Source organism: Hippocampus comes, unplaced genomic scaffold (genome assembly GCF_001891065.2).
Source record: "Hippocampus comes isolate QL1 unplaced genomic scaffold, H_comes_QL1_v1.1 scaffold130, whole genome shotgun sequence".
NCBI lineage: Eukaryota > Metazoa > Chordata > Actinopteri > Syngnathiformes > Syngnathidae > Hippocampus > Hippocampus comes.
In genome coordinates this window covers 219,305-239,035 of record NW_017842057.1, presented here as the reverse complement: position 1 = coordinate 239,035, position 19,731 = coordinate 219,305, and the positions used below count along the sequence as shown (strand labels likewise).

At 40.7% G+C, this 19,731-nt stretch overlaps 1 protein-coding gene across 3 annotated transcripts in view; it reads left to right on the top strand.

Moving 5' to 3' along the window:
* Positions 1-881: 881 nt before the first annotated feature.
* LOC109510592 (dual specificity testis-specific protein kinase 1) overlaps positions 882-19,731 on the top strand; it is a 30,845-nt gene continuing 11,995 nt past the window's right edge. Inside the window, exons 1-6 of one of the 3 annotated variants that reach the window (XM_019861005.1) lie at positions 882-1,113; positions 2,080-2,148; positions 12,164-12,354; positions 14,050-14,171; positions 17,233-17,281; positions 19,242-19,391. In XM_019861005.1, the coding sequence (XP_019716564.1) occupies positions 2,118-2,148; positions 12,164-12,354; positions 14,050-14,171; positions 17,233-17,281; positions 19,242-19,391 (543 nt within the window). In that variant the 5' untranslated portion in view covers positions 882-1,113; positions 2,080-2,117. The remainder of the gene's footprint in view (positions 1,114-2,079; positions 2,149-12,163; positions 12,355-14,049; positions 14,172-17,232; positions 17,282-19,241; positions 19,392-19,731) is intronic. The other 2 variants (XM_019861002.1, XM_019861003.1) reach the window with 2 other exon arrangements.

Genomic DNA, 19,731 nt, shown 5'->3' with positions numbered 1-19,731 from the left:
TGAAACGAATTCGGGCATTTCCATGGAAAACGCGTCTCCACTTACAAAATTTTCTAGTGAATAAATTTCTTCCAGAACCAATTAATTTCGTAAATAGAGGCACCACTGTACTAGAGAACAAAATATCAAAACTCTAATAACGCGAAACCAAAGATCAAGATTGATAAAAAGGAATAATGAAAATATTTACAAAGTTCTATGACAAAACAAGAGCGACTATGAAATGTAAATGTGACGATTTCAAATAAAATGCATTGTTATTATTATTGTTATTGTTGTTCACCCATTAAAGTGTCCCTCTATTATTACATGCATGAAAACTACGGTAATCAGTGCCGGTCTAAAATATGCAACGTCTAACAGTTTTGTAAACCAGTTTGCTGTTTGCCTGTTTTGTTTGTGCTTTGTGTTTGAATCTATTCATTTCCCACACAGTCTGAGGAGGAGTATATGCTTTGGGCCTGAGCTCATCATTGTTGCACACTAACATGCGTACACACACACACACACACACACACACACACACACACACACACACACACACACACACACACACACACGCGCGCACACACACACACACACGCACACACACTTTCACGCGCACACACACGCGCACACAAACAAACACACTTCCCCCACTCAGTGCTGTCTTGTGTCTGAACACATCTCGTCAACACGTGCAGCTCCAAGGAGAGTTTGTAATGCAGTACCAATAGTCATCACAAAATATATGTTTGGAGGTATTAATAAATCCCTGCTGCCATATGCCAGTGAAAATCTGCATCCATCCAACGCGAAACTCTTCAACCAGCAATCAAGTCATCAAGCTATTTCCCCCCCAGCCTCCCTCCCCGTGGGTGGAGTTCCATCCACCGACGCACGGCTGGTGGAGCTGGTTCCTAAGACAACCCATGAAACATGCATCCCACTAGTGAGACTGCTTTCACAGCAGCTGCGGGGGAAACTGAATCCAGCACTTGAAACCTGCGAGAGAAACAGAGAGCGAGAGAATCTAGCCACACTTCCTGTTGTGACAGCAAACGTGAGAGGATATATGATGCAGCAACCCGCCACATGAACTTAACCTTCCTTTTACAACAGATAATCATTCAGGTAAGTAAATTATTTGTTTTCACGTGTTTACCCTAAAGCGTTTCAGTGGTTGACTTAGAGTGGATTGTTATTCAATGCATACGGATGGACGTAGGCATGGCACATAACTAAATATCAAACATGATCTTAGTACAGCTTTATAAATATGCAGCCAAGAAAGTTTTCCCCAAACACACCGTACATTCTGTTGAGGAAGAGTGAAGTGGTTCCCAACATTGACTACAAATGTATCACAAGTGAAATGTTTGGTGTCCCGCATTTGCAAAACTAGAGGCTTTTGTTACATTTGTGTTGTCCTGATTTTTTTTTTTTTAACTTCAGCATCTTAACAGACACTCTCTCCACTGTTTCAAAAAAATATGCACATACTGTAACTGGGGAAGACAGTGATGCATTGAACAGATTCGATGGACTTCCTACAAAAGGGAAGTACCGAGCTCTGAAGCGACCACAAACAATTTGAAAGCATCCATCTCTGTTAAATAAATAAATACAATATTCTACTATACACGATCATTCCACAAAGCACCCACAAATGTGACATCCATTGCTTGATAGTCATTCACCAGAAGAACTGGGTCCCCCCCGCCCGTATATTTCGTCTTCTGGGCAGCATCAAAGCAAATCTTTAACTGACCCTAAAAACACCCATGCGGAGGTGTAAAAAAAAAAAAACAGATCCAGAAAGTGAAAACTTCTGCCACAGTTTGTCTTTCGCCACAGGTGCTTCTACTCAACCTTGGGAGCTTGTTTACCTGCCGCTTCAGGAGAAGCACTTGTGGCAAAAGCCAAACTGTGGCAAGGTTTTCACTTTATGTACATGGATTTCACACCTATGCCCTCAGGCCAGTGACCGCTCATTTTTGATGTGTTGTTTTCAGTGTTGCTTGCTTCTTGACATGTTTTGTGGAGTCCTGTGACTGTGCTTTGCTTATTTGCTGTTGCATGTATGTTGTTCCTCCTCAGTGTCTGCAGACTTCTGGGTTTGTTCCAGCTCCCACAAGATGCATATGAATAGCTTACTAAATCAATTGAGTAAGTATTATGAGATTAAAATAGTCTTCTTCAGACAAAACACTTTTTTCTAAGGATTGTACTAAAATGTGTGTGCAATTACTTAAAAAGAAAAAGTAGTGACAGTTACTTATTTTTCTCATTCCCCAAAAACTAATTGAATTTGTTACTGGTTAACTCTTTCATAAATGGAATTAGTTACATAGGGGAAGTAATTGCAATAATTTATTGAAAAACCTTTAAATATGCAAAATACATATTTTTTTTCAGGGGATGCGCAGATTTTGAGGGCCGTTACATTGAATATTATAGCCTAAATAGAAGGAGTGTGCATCTCTCCACAAAAGTTCAATGCGGTTTTTGATATGTGGAGCGCGAAACGATTTCTGGATGGTTCGATTTCAAAGTGAAACGATTCAATTTGGTTCGACTCAGTGGGATTACGATTCAATTCGATATGGTGTGGCTCATTTCAAGAGTTTTGACTTTTTTGTTGTCACGTTCCATACATTTGAAGGGACGTGCCATTTCCTTCTATATATCTCTCCAATAAAAGACAATTCGATACGTATCTCAATATATATTTTGTTAGATAGATAGATAGATAGATACATAGATAGCTGTAATCCCATAATATATTGTAATCTTGTTATACGTACATTGGGAAAGATGAAACTGATCAATATCACATTTAAATGGATAAAATTATGAAAAAAAATACTGAGGCGTCACAACTTTAAACTCTTGAAAAACAAATCAAGTAGCTGGGAATGTTCAATAGTTTGTCACCGCTGGGTTAAGCAGAAAATGTGTTTCTTTTGTCCACCAAACACTTGACTCGTGCGCTACAGCAAAAGTGTTGTGCGGGGGAGCTGTCAAGAGGGATGGGGGCTGCTGTCATTCAACATACTGAAGTATTTTTCCTTACTATTTCATGAAACGATTCGCAATTTACTCTTATCTTTTCTCTATTTATTCAGAAAAAACACTTTATATGGAAAACACAATGAAAACAGCCATCTGTTATCTGAACCGCTGAACCCTGAACTGGTTGCTAACCAATCGCTGGGCACACATAGACGGACAAACATCTGCGCTCACACTCACAGCAAGGGACAATTTAGAGTTTTCCATTAACCTGCCATGCATGTTTTTGGAATGTGGGAGGAAACCGGAGTACCCGGAGAAAAGCTACACAGGCATAGGGAGAACATGCAAACTCCACATAGTAAAGCCGGAGCAGGAATCGACGCGCTAACCACTGGACCACCAGGCCGCCCTTGACAGTCTAACACAGGGGTGTCAAACTCATTTCACATTGTGGGCCACATACGGACTCGGTAGATGTCAAGTGGGCCGAACCATTAACATTATACCATACTGTGCTATGAATCACCAAAATATCATCTCTTTCCTTTGTTTTGGTCTCAAGAAACATTGATTGGCGCTTTCATATCATTTGCTACGTTGGGTCTATCCCCGTGACAGACTGAGACTGCTGTTTTCTTCCCCAATCAAAACAATGTTGTTTTCGACTGCAGTGTTTTTCAACCCCTGTGCCGCGGCACACCAGTGTGCCGCAAGACATTGTCAGGTGTGCCGCAGGAAAATATTCAATTTGTATGCCTGTGCAGTCTATCGCCCAGAAATTAATCGTGTTGTACCCTCCCATACCGCTAGGGAGCAACAACAGCTAGCCAATTGCCTTGTGTTTAGACGAGAGACAAGCAAATTTGTGATGCATGAATGCAGGACGACGGTGAAACAATAAATATGAAAGATGTGAAAATACTTTTTTCTTCGTGTTCATTTGATTCCAATTCAAGCTGTTATAATGTCATTCTTCAATGCTAAAAACGTTTATAGTAACAATATAACACATTAATTATTCAAATAAGCGTTTGTTTGTTTGTTTTTTTTTTGACATTTTCAGCTAGTGGTGTGCCGCGAGATTTTTCCAATGAAAGAAGTGTGCCTTGGCTCAAAGTTTGACACCACTGGTCTAACATATAGTCAAAATGATTGAAATGAATGAAGTATATCCTACGTAATCACTGCACTTACTTGCAATGCTTTTATTAACTTGGCCATTTAATTGCTCTTGTTTGACAAATTGCAAATGTTTTCAACATTTTTTGACTCATACCATGTTTAGACTTATACTCCTTGTTGGTTTGTTGCCTAAATTACCAGGCATCTTGCAGCGTTCACCTGACCCTACAATTTGAGTCCTCATGGGCAGGAGGTAATTGCATTACCCTTGAACTTGTATCACGCTCCATTCATTATCTGGTATTAAGTTGTGCTTCCACAGTGCTTTAAAGCAAAACACTGATATAGAAAATTTGTGGGAGAATAGGAGGAAATTCTTGCGCAGAAGTGACCACCCAGCTGTTATTGTCATGGTTTGTTGTTCACCGTTTGCATGACCTGGTCAATATTACATTAGTCAGGATTGAATTCAAAGTCATTGATTCTCGCTAGGGGCTCCCATGGATCTTCACATAGTCATGGCCTCAGGCGCAGCATGAGGATGACAATTTGAGTCACCAAGTTAAATGGAGTAGTTATAACATATCGTATGCTATGGCTTGCCATATAATCATTTGTGTGGGCTGTTGAAGTGGGCAAAACCTCAGAAAGAAAATGTACTGTGTTATGGAACTACTTAGCAATAAAGAAGGGAAAGAGTGCAAAAAAAAATGATATATATCACCCCCAATCCTCAGTCTAAAGAGATCTCGTGCATAAAAAATACCATTCAAGGACGGCACAAAACTGCAGAACAGCAAACCACCGTTACAGGGGAAGTCAAGTAAAAAAATTCCTCGACAGTAACATGTTCTAGGGCGGCCCGGTGGTCGACTGGTTAGCGCGTCGGCCTGACAGCGCAGAGGCACAGGGTTCGATTCCGACTCCGGCCTTCCTGTGTGAAGTTTGTATGTTCTCCCCGTGCCTGCATGGGTTTTCTCCGGGTACTATGGTTTCCTCCCACATTCCAAAAACATGCGCCAGGTTAATGGAACACTCAAAATTGTCCCTAGGTGTGAGTGTGAGCGCGGATGGTTGTTCTTCTGTGTGTGCCCTGCGATTGGCTGGCAACCGGTTCAAGGTGTCCCCCGCCTGTTGCCTGAAGACAGCTAGGATAGGCTCCAGCACCCCCCGCGACACTTGTGAGGATAAAGCAGATCGGAAAATGGATGGATGAAATACATATGACAACATTTCTTGTTTTGGGGGGGAAACATTTCCATTCATTTCAACAGGAAAAGATGATTTGAGATCCATGTGTTTCGACTTTCGAGCGTGATTGAAATAAACTCTCATCTCAAAGTACCACCAAATACAGTACATTATCGAGAGACGAAGAAATGATGTGGTTTCATAACCAGGGAAGTTCAGAATTAATCAATCACATTTAGATTCATGTCAAATGCGAGTCAGCACACACTTGCCACATTTTAAAAGGCCTCCGATGAACCCAAAACAAATGTTGGCCTCTTGTGCTTTTTTTCTGACATTGTTTCGTCACGTCATCCAGCACGGGTCCACAGAGAGCTTTCACAGCTTCAGAGGGATTTCATTGTTCCAAGGTATAAGTTGGGAAAAGGGTACAGAAAGAATTTCCAATGTATTAAATTGACATTGGGTCACAATAAAGACTATTGCACATCAATGTTTTTGCCAAGAACCATTTGCTCCTCCAAAATTAATGAAAAGACAAGAAGCAAACTGGCCAGGGAGGCTGCCAAAAGGCTGACATCAACATTGAAGGAGCTGAAAAAAAAAGTTCTGGGAAGTACTGGCTATTTAGTTCACCTCACCACAATCACCCGTCTTCTTCATAAATATGTCAGTGCTACGGGGTAGAGTAGGATGACGTAAACGTGATATTGCTAAGAAAAACCATCCGAGCGTGGCTACAGTTTGCAAAAACACAGTTGAAATCTCCAGACTGCACATGGAAAAATGTGTTCTGGTCAGATGAAATTAAGGTTGAACTTTTTGGCCATAATTCCATTGGTTTTTGTTTGACACAAACACAACACTGCTCATACAGCCAAATAAACACCAAACCTATCGTATAGCGTAGCAAGGGGGTAGCCTTATCATGTTTTGGGGCTGTTTGAGTTCAATTTGAACTGAGGCCACGGTCAAATTAGAGGAAACGATGCACAGTTCCAAATACCAATCAGCCTTAGCGCAAAATCTTCAGACTTCTCCTAAAAAGCAAAAACACAAAGTCAGGAAAAGTCTACTTGAATAGCTTAACTTTAATTGGGGGTCACTTCAAAAGGTGGCAGTTGGTCTGTTACCTAAACGAGTCCATGAACTCTTCCATAGTTTGAACTGAACGTAACATATTTTTTCTTCGTGAACAGTTTTATGAACGAGCTCATTCCAGGGCCAATGAATGGTTTTTGAACGGCAGTTCATTTTTGTTCAAGATTGACAGGTTTTCTCGACAATAAACCCAGCTAAACGCACCGTGAACGCCTTAATTCGGCATAAAAAAAGCCATTATTTGTCAATACTGGCCACAACAGTTGCACCGTGCAAAATTTGATGCACGCAAGGGAAAAAAACCCCAAAAAAGGACTCAAACAGAATTCCGGGGAAATGCCGGTATGCCAGAGGGTAGCTCTACGCAGAAACATATTGGAGGAAAACAAACAAACAAACAAAAAAAGAACTACTTTTACTATTTCAAACGATGAACTGAGTTGAAAAAAAAAATCATTAATTGATTATGAACGCAACTAGTTCAATTTAAAATGTGTGAGCTGAACTTTGAACTAGGACATATGGAAAATGAACTTTGTGTGCTGACTATCAATTTAACAAGTTTGAATGTGATTTGGTTAATTTACACATTTACACATCACATTATCTCTCTCTCTCTCTCTCTCTCTCTCTCTCTCTCTCTCTCTCTCTCTCTCTCTCTCTCTATCTATCCATGTATGTAATGAACACACCAGAAAAAGTTGTGATGCATCCTTTTTAAGCTTAGTGAAGAATAATGATCAATAACTACAGCAGTGGTTTTTAACCTCGGTTCGATCGAACCTTCGGGATTCAGTGAATCGGTTTTCGGGGTTTGATGGAGCCTCTGCCATGGAGGTTAAAACACACCCAACTCAACATGTCAATTAGTTATGACACGCCCACTTGGTCATCATTGGCTGCAGATGATCACATAACATTGCTTGTCCATTCAGTGCTGTGGGAAATTTAGTTTGCTTCGTTGTCAACATGTGATAGTATGTCGTACAATTAAAAAAAAAACCAAAACAAAAAAAAAAAAAAACTTCTCTCTTGAAATTTTATTGACTTTTTTCTATTTTTAACAAATGTGTTTTTTAATGTCTTGAATTTGTAAAAAAAAAAATCACTTCTTTTTTTACACTAATGAAGGGTTTGGTTAATGTGCATATGAACTGGTTGGGTTCGTTGCCTCTAACAAGGTGAAGAACCACTGAACTAGAGCAATGGGCTATCTTTGTTTTGGCTGTGACCAGTGTTTGTCTGGCGCCAGCAAGATTTTCAGCTCGCTGTACTTGAGCCCTGGCATCCCTGACTGATATTCACCGATTCATTATGGCACCGTTCAATGCAGCCAAAGTAAGTGAAATTTCAAATGTCTGCGGATGAAACTGGGGTTGAGGGGCAACGAATCACTACGCAGTGGAACATGCATAAAATCATTTCAATAACGGGGGCTTGACTCAGGCCTGATTAAGTGCTCAGCTTTGACACATTAAGTTGTAACCAAAAATGTCATGACCAGAAAGCTTTTAGAGGCAAATAAATTGTGGTGTGGTGTAGTTGTCCTTTTTCCTCACATCCCTTATACGCCAGTGATGATGCAGTATCGCAAACCATACCCCTACTTGGTTGTGTCTGTGTCTTTCTGTGTGTACCAGTTTGGTGTTGAGGATCTAATGTGCAGCATCAAAATGCATGAGGGGATTATTTTTTCTGGCTTCATGGTAATAGTATTTTTTGTCAACACCTTCCTAGGCCCTCAGGGACACTTTAAATCAATCAAAGGATATAAAAAAACAGAGGAATAAATTGTTAACCTTTATGGTCTTTAGGTCTAATCAGATGCATGTGCACAAACACACATCGAGCTACAGAACATAAATTCTACCAAAGTCACACCTGTGTCAAATGTTTTCAACATTCCTGAGGGAGAGGCATAAGTGTCTATTTCCCAACCCCAAGTTGGTTCAACAACCAAAAGTTGTTGGTTTTTTAAAAAAAAAAAAAAAAAGCAGCGGTCAGATGTAGTTAATGAAAGTCGTGATATTATGATTATGGTGCCTGAAACGCAAGACGAGCGGTAAACCAAAAATCCTGCCTTCACAATCTTCAGAAAGCTGCGCCATGATGTCACAAATGTGCTATATTTATTTTTCCACAGTTTATGATCACTGTGTCTTATGAGCTGGCTCATAGAGAGCCTACACTAGAGTGTCATAAAAATGCCGCCAGAGTAGAAGTGTAACACAAAGACAAAGAATCTGGCTTGATGACGAGTGTAAAACCATCAGTCTTGAATAGTTTTATCGTTATTTTTATTTTTACTTAACCTGTGAAAAAGTGTTTTGTTTGCAAAAAAAGAAAGCTAGATAATCACTGTGTCTTATGAGCTGGCTCATAGAGAGCCTACACTAGAGTGTCATAAAAATGCAGCCAGAGTAGAAGTGTTAACACACAAAGACAAAGAATCTGGCTTGATGACGAGTGTAAAACCATCAGTCTTGAATAGTTTTATCGTTATTTTTATTTTTACTTAACCTGTGAAAAAGTGTTTTGTTTGCAAAAAAAGAAAGCTAGATAGAATTGAAGAAATCGATTATATTATCTTGAGAGAAGCAGTAGAAAGTACCCTATTTTCCGCACTATAAGGTGCACCTAAAAGCATTCAATTGTCTCAAAAGGTGACAGTACTCCTTATAATCCGATGCACTTTATACATGATCAATATTCTGATGTCTTGGACGTAGTGTTTTAAATGTTCTGTAAAGCACTTTGTACAGCTGCAGCAGCGTAGTATTTTAAATGTTCTGTGAAGCATTTTGTTACAGCTGCAGCAGTTGTGAAAGCGCAATATAAAAGCGCTATTTAAATAAAGCTGTATTGTATTTTACCGTATTCCCTTTAGCATAGCTCCATCTAGTGGACGCAAAATGCAGCTGCAGCCACTATTGTAGCTTCTATTCGATGCACCTTATAATGCGGTGAACCCTATATTCAAAAACAGTTTTAAAATAGGCCATTCATTGAAGGTGCGTCTTATAGTGCGGAAAATATGGTAAATGCACTGTTGACTATTTCAATTATCAAATGTGCTACTGGAAAATTTGTTGCAGCTTAACTATTGCGTGTGGAGTTTTGCAACAACGACAAACAGTACTAACATTAATCCTTGTCACTAAACACTGCAGCATGTGATTCATTGAACGTTAGGCTTTAGTGTCGGAGATTAAAACGTAAGGCTATGTATGAGCATTTACTTTCAGTTCTATAGACCAATTCATTTGCATACAATTGGGAGCATATCTCATTACTCTTTGTAAAAGTCGAATTTGTTTTGGAACTAATCCTCCTCTCCAAGACAAGGAAATGAAGAAACGATGAAAGACAGTAAGAGTAGAACAACTAGCGACAGCTTGATGATAATGCTTCACTTGTAAGTGCCTCACTGGCAGTGCTGGAGCTGAAAGTGTGACAATTGTTTTAGGCCGAATGAACAAAAGCAGCATGAAAAGAGGGGCTGAGTTGACACGGCTTGATGAGGAAATCCCCTGCCAATTGTGTTAGCGTGTCAGTGTGTGCTTTCCACCGGCATCACCGCAAAGGCTCTTGTGAGTCTGCATATGTGATCAGTTGTGAAATGTGGCGTGTATGTCAGTCATCAGATCTACCTAGAAGTGCTTAGTGAAGTAATTTCATACTGCATTTTATACAGAACTTTTATTCATTTCAGTTATAATTTGCTTCTGTATACAATTGCAAAGCATCACACTGAGAGCTTGTTCAAATATTCTCGGTGGTCTCGGTCCCCATTAACCGCGATAAGTGAGGGATCACTGTACCTCAATACCAAATCCGTTTTAAAATTTAAATGACAACAAACAAAGAAATCGACGGACGGACGAATGGACAGACGAACAGGCAGATAGATGGACGGACATAAAATAGGAAGAAAAATTTTTGAATATTTTATTCCTGGTGACAAATTTAGCAGATAATGTTAAATTGTATTTACAAATTGGATGTCATTAGGTTGTGCCCGCGTTACGTTTACCTACGATGTTGTGACCAGCCTGTGTGTACATATGAGGAAACCAAATCAGTCAAACAATAAAATAATTGTTGAATTTATGATTGCAAACCTGCGATTGGTTTGTGACCAGCCTGTGTGTACATATGAGGAAACCAATTCGGTCAAATAATAAAACAATTGTTGAATTTATGATTGCAAACCTGCGATTGGCTGGCAACCAGTTCAGCGTGTACCCCATCTACTGCCCGAAGACAGCTACGATAGGCTCCAGCACGGCCCGGAACCCTTGTGAGGATAAGCAGATCATAAAATGGGTTGATTGATGGATTTTTGGAAACTGATTGACGACATAATGGGATACATTGCATTTGTCTACCACCATGCGTTTCCAGTTTTGCTCTCTGGCTCAGAATATGTGTTTTTTTGTTTGTTTGTTTTCAATAAAAGTACATCAAATGTATTCACCATGTTGTTCTAGCATTGTTTTTGGAAGCTTGGCTTTAAATGAAAAGATATGATAAGACAGCCTTGATTAATCCCACAACGAGGACATCAATTTGTTTAATATCATGCTTTTTATATTGATGGAGCTTGATTTAAATTTAAAGACTGCTTTTGTGATTCCATTTTATATAACTGAGAGGTGAGAAGTGCACATTTACATCAAGATTTATCCATTCAATTCAGCCCTGAGCTAAAATGAGATGACATCAACATCGAGGATGGTTTGTCTCCACTAACTGATCCTGTTATCCATTAGGCCTCTATTTTTTGCCCACACATTATTCACTGTCTTTGTTTCAGACTGAATAGCGTAATGTGATTTTCCTCATCTCTGGAGTCTACTGTGTGGGACGACGGTCCCTTTTATGAGCCTCTCTTTCATCTAAGTGTGCTCTGAGTTATTGAAATGCGCAATTTGCCCTTTTCTATGGCACTCGTGAGGTTGTATCTTTTTTCCAAGCCTGACCAACACGGTCTATCCACATCCAAAATATACCGGTATTATCTGAATATACAATATAATTATAAGATTTTGACATCGGTTTGAGCTGGACCACTAAATACATCTTGACGCATTTAACAGATGAAGGCCATTTTCTGTTGCAGCAAGGAGAGCCTTGACCTCAACCCCAATAAACATCTTTGCTATGAACTAGAATAGAAATTGTGAGACAGTTCTTAATCTTTAACACCTACATGTTCTTAATGTGTCTGGACTGACACACTATGAAAGAAAAACCTTCAAAAAGTATACAATCTGTTGCAGCCGTAAAGAAGCTCAAGGCTGTTTTGTATTTCCCTGCAATTTAGATGGATGTTTGCAGAATAAGAAGACGAGGGGCTCGCTTGACACTGCTGCCTGTAGTTCGTCTCGAGAGATTGTGTGGCACCTTTAACATGAATATTTAACAATAAAATCTTTGTTTGGGCCATTTGCACCAGATCACTTTTAACTAGAGAGTGAGTAAAACAATACAGTGGGTAGAAGAATAAAAAATTGTTAAAATCTCAAAGTGGAAGTGTTTTTTGTCTTAACCATGTAAAGTAGTATCCATACAGTGAGAGAGAGAGAGAGAGAGAGAGAGAGAGAGAGAGAGACACACACACACACACACACACACACACACACACACACACACACACACACACACACACACACACACACACACACACGTACACAGATCATGATAGCATAGTCACATTTTTTTGAAGTCAAAAATGTTTTGTCTCTCTCAGCGAGCATCTCCAGCATGTGTGATGTTGACGTATCAGAGCCCACCAGTCCGACCCTGTGTGGGGAGTCTTCAGACAAGTACTATCATGTGGACCGTTGGCAGAAACTCCGCACCGCCGTGCGCAAACTGGAGTTCTGGGAAAACTTCACCACTGAGCTAATTGGGAGTGGCTTTTTCTCAAAGGTCTATAAGGTATGCATTCAAGTGTCATTGCCCACTTTTTGCTGTGTACCAGCCTACATGTGAGCCACCATCAAAGCATGCTTTGTTCCAGCCATTAATTGGGACATTTTTACCATTCCATGATTGGCCCACGTGCTTTAGAAACTGTGGGGGGGACAATACCATCCATAGCTGAGATATTATGTAATGGCGATTGAGACCAAGAAAGCTTATTTCCATTTTAAAATGATTTAAATGCTGAAATGAACCAGAAGGATCGGACAGTGATATAAGAAAAACATAGCAAAGCATGCACTCTAAATGCTTACTCGTCATAGGTAACTCAAAAGAGCCAATTTTTCATTGTTGTTTCAACAACTGCAGCTATTGTCGACAGTTCTCCATTACAAGGCTCGAAATAACTTTTTTTCTTTGAGGAGCATTTTTGTTGATCAATGATGTCGGGAAACCTTCAAAATAAGGCTCCCCGACCCGGTCAAGGCTGTGAACCAACACCTTGGAGTCATTGAAATAATGTGTCCCTCTTTATGGTGCCCTCTCCGAGCAGGCTTATATGCTCCCGCACACCCAGGACATGTTGCTTCAACAGCAGCGACAAGGAGGTTGGAGCGTACCTTAACTAATCAAAAAAATGTATTGCTTAAACAACAACAATAAAAGTTATCACGCACACAACACAAAGATACAGTCAACAGCACAGACGAGACTTGAGAGACACAACAAGGGTAGGTACTGGGTGAGGCTGTGATGATGCATAGCCAATCAGCTCAATAAATCCACTTGTGCTCTCATTGGTCGACATTGCACCGGGAACCAATCACTAACCTTGTATGAGTGACTGTGGCATGTACAGTACAGTACAGATATGGACAGAGCCTCTGAGTCACCTCATCTCTTTGTTCTGCATGCAGGGAAAACTTCTCACTCTCACGCATCAACATGAACCAAAATGTCTTTCCGCAATATGGTTGCCGATCTGGCTGTATTTTTTTCATTTATATCTATCTATCTATCTATCTATCTATCTATCTATCTATCTATCTATCTATCTATCTATCTATCTATCTATCTATCTATCTAGATAGATAGATAGATAGATAGATAGATAATGAAATTTAAAAAAAATATTTATTGGGACAAATCCACGAAGCAGTGAAGCCCCAAAACATGAAGTGCGAAGTGTTGAGGGATTACTGTACTACACTCGTAGGGCCTACACTGAGCAAAACTTAGAAGCACACCGGCATATACGGTAGTTGCCATCTTGGTAATAAACAAGCCACAAATTCATTGGTCGTCATAATTAATGCAGAGCTCAGACAAAATGACTTTTTTTGTCAATATGTTAGATTCCCAGACGTGGTGTCATAATATGGCTCCACTATAAATGTGGCACTGACCAGACCCCGCATGCAGGAGCCAAGAGTATGGTGCAACCGCACAGTTCATCGTCAAGGCAAAAAGAAAAGGGTGCAGTCAGCAGAGAAACAGTTTGTGAGCATGCAGGACCACAGGACATAAGTGCAGAGCCATGCCGACTTCCTGTGACATAAGCGCCTTGTGCCTACTTCGCAGTTTTACTTTTCAATGTTGTTTATATGAGGTGTAAAATCCACATTTTGACCCGCAACCTGCCATGCGAGACCGCTTTTTTCGGCCCTTGCACCATCAGTACTCTACTGCAGAAGCTGTAACTTTTTTCAGGTGATACACACTAATAGCCGCAAGGTGATGGTTGTGAAGATATACAAAAATGACGTGGACCAAGACAGCATTGTACGGGAAATCAGCCTTCTTCAGAAACTCTCTCATCCAAATATTGTCAGGTAACAGTTGTCCCCTTTTCCATCTCACTTTGGCACATTCACCACGAATACTATGCAGTGCTTTAGCAGGGGTGCACATCATGTAATAGGGTTTTGTGTACAGTACTCATGTTTTCTTAGTTTTCATCATAGAAACCTAGTCAGAGAGAAACTTCAGGGGAATTTATAGCATTCTACTCGATCGTTCATTGCTCTGAAGTTCACCTAATCACAATTTATACAGCGGCACGGTGGTCGACTGGTTAGCATGTCCGCCTTACAGTAAAGAGGTGCAGGGTTCTATTACGGCTCCGGCCTTCCTGTGTGGAGTTTGCATGTTCTCCCTGTGGCTGTGTGGGTTTTCTCTGGGTACTCCGGTTTCCTCCCACTTTACAAAAACATACAGTACATAGCAGGTTAAAAGAACACTCTATATTGTCCCTAGGTGTGATTGTGAGTGTGAATGCTTGTTCGCCCATGTATGCCCTGCTTAGTTTTGGTGCTAATTTATCCAAAAATATTTTGTCGGTCACAGAACATATGCCCCCATTGTTTTTGTTCAGACTCCTCAAAACAAGTAACTTCTTACTTGTCACTTGATCTGACGAAGTAAAAATAAACCTCACCGGGTGTCTGCACTTGTAGACAAGCTGTGTGACTTGTGAGAAATGTTCTCTATACCCTGACTATAAGAAGTCTCGACTGTCAGGTGTGGTTTTTTTTGGGGGGGGGGGTTATTTGGTGTCGGTGCAGCAAAAAATGTAGGCATGTAGGCAGGCTGCCAATTGTCTGCTCAACCTGTTTAATTTGTCCCCTTTAATTGACATGCACTCGTGTTTGTTTTCAGTGTCTTCAAGACGATCTCGTCTTCGACTACAACAATATTAGCTTTGAATAAAACAAAGAAAACCTTTGCCTGATGTGGATCTTTTTATTTTCAAGCCTGTCTTGAAGTAGCCATGCGACTGACTGGCGATCAGTTCGGGGTGTAGTCTGCCTTCTGCCCGAAGTCAGCTGAGATAGGCTCCAGCACCTCCCTATGACACTGCTCAGGAAAAGCGGTGTTGAAAATGGATGGATGAATGTCTTGAAGTTCATAACTTACTGTCCTTGCCTATTATGTTCGAGCCGAGTAACGCCAAAAACACTAATCTTCAGATGATTTATTTTGTCATGTTACGTGATGGTCAAAAAATGTAGGCATGTAGGCAGGCTGCCAATTGTCTGCTCAACCTGTTTAATTTGTCCCCTTTAATTGACATGCACTCGTGTTTGTTTTCAGTGTCTTCAAGACGATCTCGTCTTCGACTACAACAATATTAGCTTTGAATAAAACAAAGAAAACCTTTGCCTGATGTGGATCTTTTTATTTTCAAGCCTGTCTTGAAGTAGCCATGCGACTGACTGGCGATCAGTTCGGGGTGTAGTCTGCCTTCTGCCCGAAGTCAGCTGAGATAGGCTCCAGCACCTCCCTATGACACTGTTCAGGAAAAGCGGTGTTGAAAATGGATGGATGAATGTCTTGAAGTTCATAACTTACTGTCCTTGCCTATTATGTTCGAGCCGAGTAACGCCAAAAACACTAATCTTCAGATGATTTATTTTGTCATGTTACGTGATGGTCGTGGAGCCAAAACAATCGGGAGGCAGGAGAACCAGGGAGTACAGAACAAAATGTATTAACAAAAAAAACACTTGCAGGCGTACACTGGAAAAACTCATTCAAAATCACAAATGAAGTCCTGAAAACCACAAGAAACTAAAGTAACAAACAAACAAAAACCTATAACAGAAGCACAAAACAATGTGACACCGATACAACGATCCGACCAAGACTGACAGAACCCAGGGAACTAAATACAAGTAAACTGACGGGACAACAAGGAACACCTGGACAAGACACAAAGGGTTGAGGGAGCTGATTGGTTGACACAAGGGACTCGGATGACAAGAGCAGAGGGAAACAAAACCAAACGAGGAAGACAAAAGCTTATGAGGAAACAAAACTATGACACAAAACCAAATGAAATCTTGACAAAAACAGAATCATGAAATTACTCCTCCTACAGGGGACGGATGCCAGACGTCCCAAAATCACCCAGCAGCGGCCACAGGACATGTGCTGCCGGACCAGGGACGGTTGGCAGGCACAGTATGCTCGCCATTGGAACAAGAACGTTTGGCAGGCACAGGATGTGCACTGCCAGAAAGAGAATGGCATGCGGTTAAAAATAACTATCATACAATATCATATCAAAAAGAAATAAAACATTAAAAAAAAAAACAATTTTTGCTCCTCCATTGAATAAGAGTATTTTTCCACAATAACATGGAGAAAATCATTGATTAGTCTGCAGCTTGATGAAAGGCTGGATTGGAAGAGTCCGGCAAAGGCCAAAGCCATCTTGATATTTTAAAGGAGGCGAAAGTCATTTAACATCGGCTCAGCTTTGCTTTGGACTGTCTGTCACATTGTAGCTACCAGTGCCCGTTTTTTTTCGCAGTAGTCTGCTGGGGAGAGGGATACGTGTGCAGCTGATGAGAACAGGCTGATTCAGCTCTGTGGGGCTCTGTGGTTGCCACAGTTGTATAGGTGACCAAGAAAGGATGCGTTCTCAGATCACATTTATCAAGGCCAGCTCTGCCCACCCTCTTAATGCCCTGAGAGGTGATCAATGGCAGCACTTTTAGTCACAGACTGAGGGCACCGAAGTGCAAGTCGGAGTCTTTCAGAAAGACTGTTTAATGCACAGGGTTAATGATGTCCACTTTTTCTTTTCTCTCTTTTCTCTCTCTCTCTCTCTCTCTCTCTCTCTCTCTCTCTCTCTCTCTCTCTCTCTCTCTCTCTCTCTGTCTCCCTCTCTTTCTCTCTTTTTCAACCGACATTTTCATATGTCACTTGAAATGTACATTAAAAAGGGCAATTGGTAACTCAAGGTTCCACTGTATTTTGAATTTGCATCATGGAATGAGTGGGCCCCAAATCCTTGGTTGCACCCCTGCTTATTTTTACTAACATACGACTTCAAGACGCTTTATAAGCAGAGAAAATCAATGACATGCATATTGTCTTTTGTTCTAGATATCTGGGAATATGTGTTAAAGAAGACAAACTCTATCCAATTTTAGAGGTGAGTCAAACCTTTTATTTGCTTTCTTGTTTGGTTTGGGGGTGGGATTTGATGGCAAGAGCCTGGTGGCCAGGAACAGCCACTTGGATTGTAACCAAAGATAGACCTGCAGAAGGTGGTTCTGGTCAGCTCCAGAAAAGAACCCTGACATAGTATGAGAGGTTCCAGCTCGATGTATTCAAGCTCCCCATGATGCATGGCTTGGTCTCCAGAATCAATCCTCATGAGAGGTGCACCATCAACACTATATATATTATAGGGTGCCGGCAGTGAGAGGCACCGAGCCGTGGGCATCAAAACTGGATCCTCGGCTTGCTTCCTGTATGTCAACGGGCGAGAGGGGAGCTTCAAGCCTTTTTGAGGAGGAACGGGTCTTGACTATTATTTGTGCCTGTGTATTAACTGAACGCTAACTGGTTTGTTCTTAAGGTGAGGGATGATGCAGGTTCGACCCAAATATACTGTATAGTGTACGGGTGCTGTCGACCTAAGCAACTGTGATGTCATTTTCAGTCGACAGCAAGTGGCAAAACAAGCACCCACTGAGAAAATGAGTTGACTTCCCCTTTATTATGAAAGACTTACCCCATTAATATGTCTCAAACAGATGCAGGATCCAAGTTGTACATGTCTATGCAGTCATATTATACTGGGGGTGATTTGGTTAAAACCTGTCTCTATCTGGTGTGACCACCATTTTCCTCAGGCATGACAACACAGGCCTGAGGCTGCCCATTGGTTTGATCAACACAAACAATACTGTCAAACTGCATATTGAACAATGGCCTCTAATTGCAGACTGCCAATGCAATAACAAAAATGATCACCCTCCTAGATCATGATTGGTTTTATGATGCCACCCGATACTCAAAAATAGCGCCCCCCTAACCCCAATCCTAGCAATTCAGTAAAAATGAACAATTTTGAGCGGCCAATTGTAGACAATCAAAGTCACAATTTAGCATCTTAAAACACCACAGCTTGGAGTTGGATGGATTACCTCGGCAAAGGAGACTATCTCGAACAAGTTTAGGCAGATTTGTTCACAATATTTCACTTCAGTTTTTAGATTGTTTTACTCTACTATCTACAGCCAGTGCCTCAATGGATAAATAAAGGTGCATATAAAAAAGTACATTTGAGAGAAATTAGCCTTTTGTGCACACAGAGAAAGTCTAACCTAGACCTTTGAGCAGAAACAATAGTGGTGTGCTCCAAAAAATAAAAGGAACACATTAATATGTCTCAAACAGATGCAGGATCCAAGTTGTACATGTCTATGCAGTCATATTATACTGGGGGTGATTTGGTTAAAACCTGTCTCTATCTGGTGTGACCACCATTTTCCTCAGGCATGACAACACAGGCCTGAGGCTGCCCATTGGTTTGATCAACACAAACAATACTGTCAAACTGCATATTGAACAATGGCCTGTAATTGCAGACTGCCAATGCAATAACAAAAATGATCACCCTCTTAGATCATGATTGGTTTTATGATGCCACCCGGTACTCAAAAATAGCGCCCCCCTAACCTCAATCCTAGCAATTCGGTAAAAATGGACAATTTTGAGCGGCCAATTGTAGACAATCAAAGTCACAATTTAGCATCTTAAAACACCACAGCTTGGAGTTGGATGGATTACCTCGGCAAAGGAGACTATCTCGAACAAGTTTAGGCAGATTTGTTCACAATATTTCACTTCAGTTTTTAGATTGTTTTACTCTACTATCTACAGCCAGTGCCTCAATGGATAAATAAAGGTGCATATAAAAAAGTACATTTGAGAGAAATTAGCCTTTTGTGCACACAGAGAAAGTCTAATCTAGACCTTTGAGCAGAATCAATAGTGGTGTGCTCCAAAAAATAAAAGTAACCCAATGTAACTCCAAGTGTTACAACTTTCAGTATTGGTTTTGTTCAGTGTACTCATGTAACTGCATTTCTCGCCTCTATTAGCATGTGAATGGTGGCTGCCTTGAGGAGCTCCTGGCGAGGAAAGATGTTCCCCTGTGCTGGAAAGAGAAGGTCGACCTTGCCTGTGATATTAGCAGAGGAATGATCTACCTGCACTACAAGAATATTTACCACAGAGATCTCAACTCAAAAGTAAGACAAACTTATTTTGGCTCCACCACCGACAACCTTCACTTTTATCCTGATTGGTATTAAGTAGCTGGTTCTGTGTCACAATTTAACATCTCAAAGATGTAACATTATTGCAAAGAACAGCAACAACACGGAACTGCAAACCACACCTTTGAGTCCTGTAGTCCTCTTGCACAAAACATAATACAACAACATCAAGCATGGTGTGTCAATACCACACTGGGCAGGTTGACTTCAAGGTTAGTACACACAGGAGGACTCTCTCAAATTTTAAATAATCCACACACAATATTATCATATCATACACACACACACACACACACACACACACACATATATA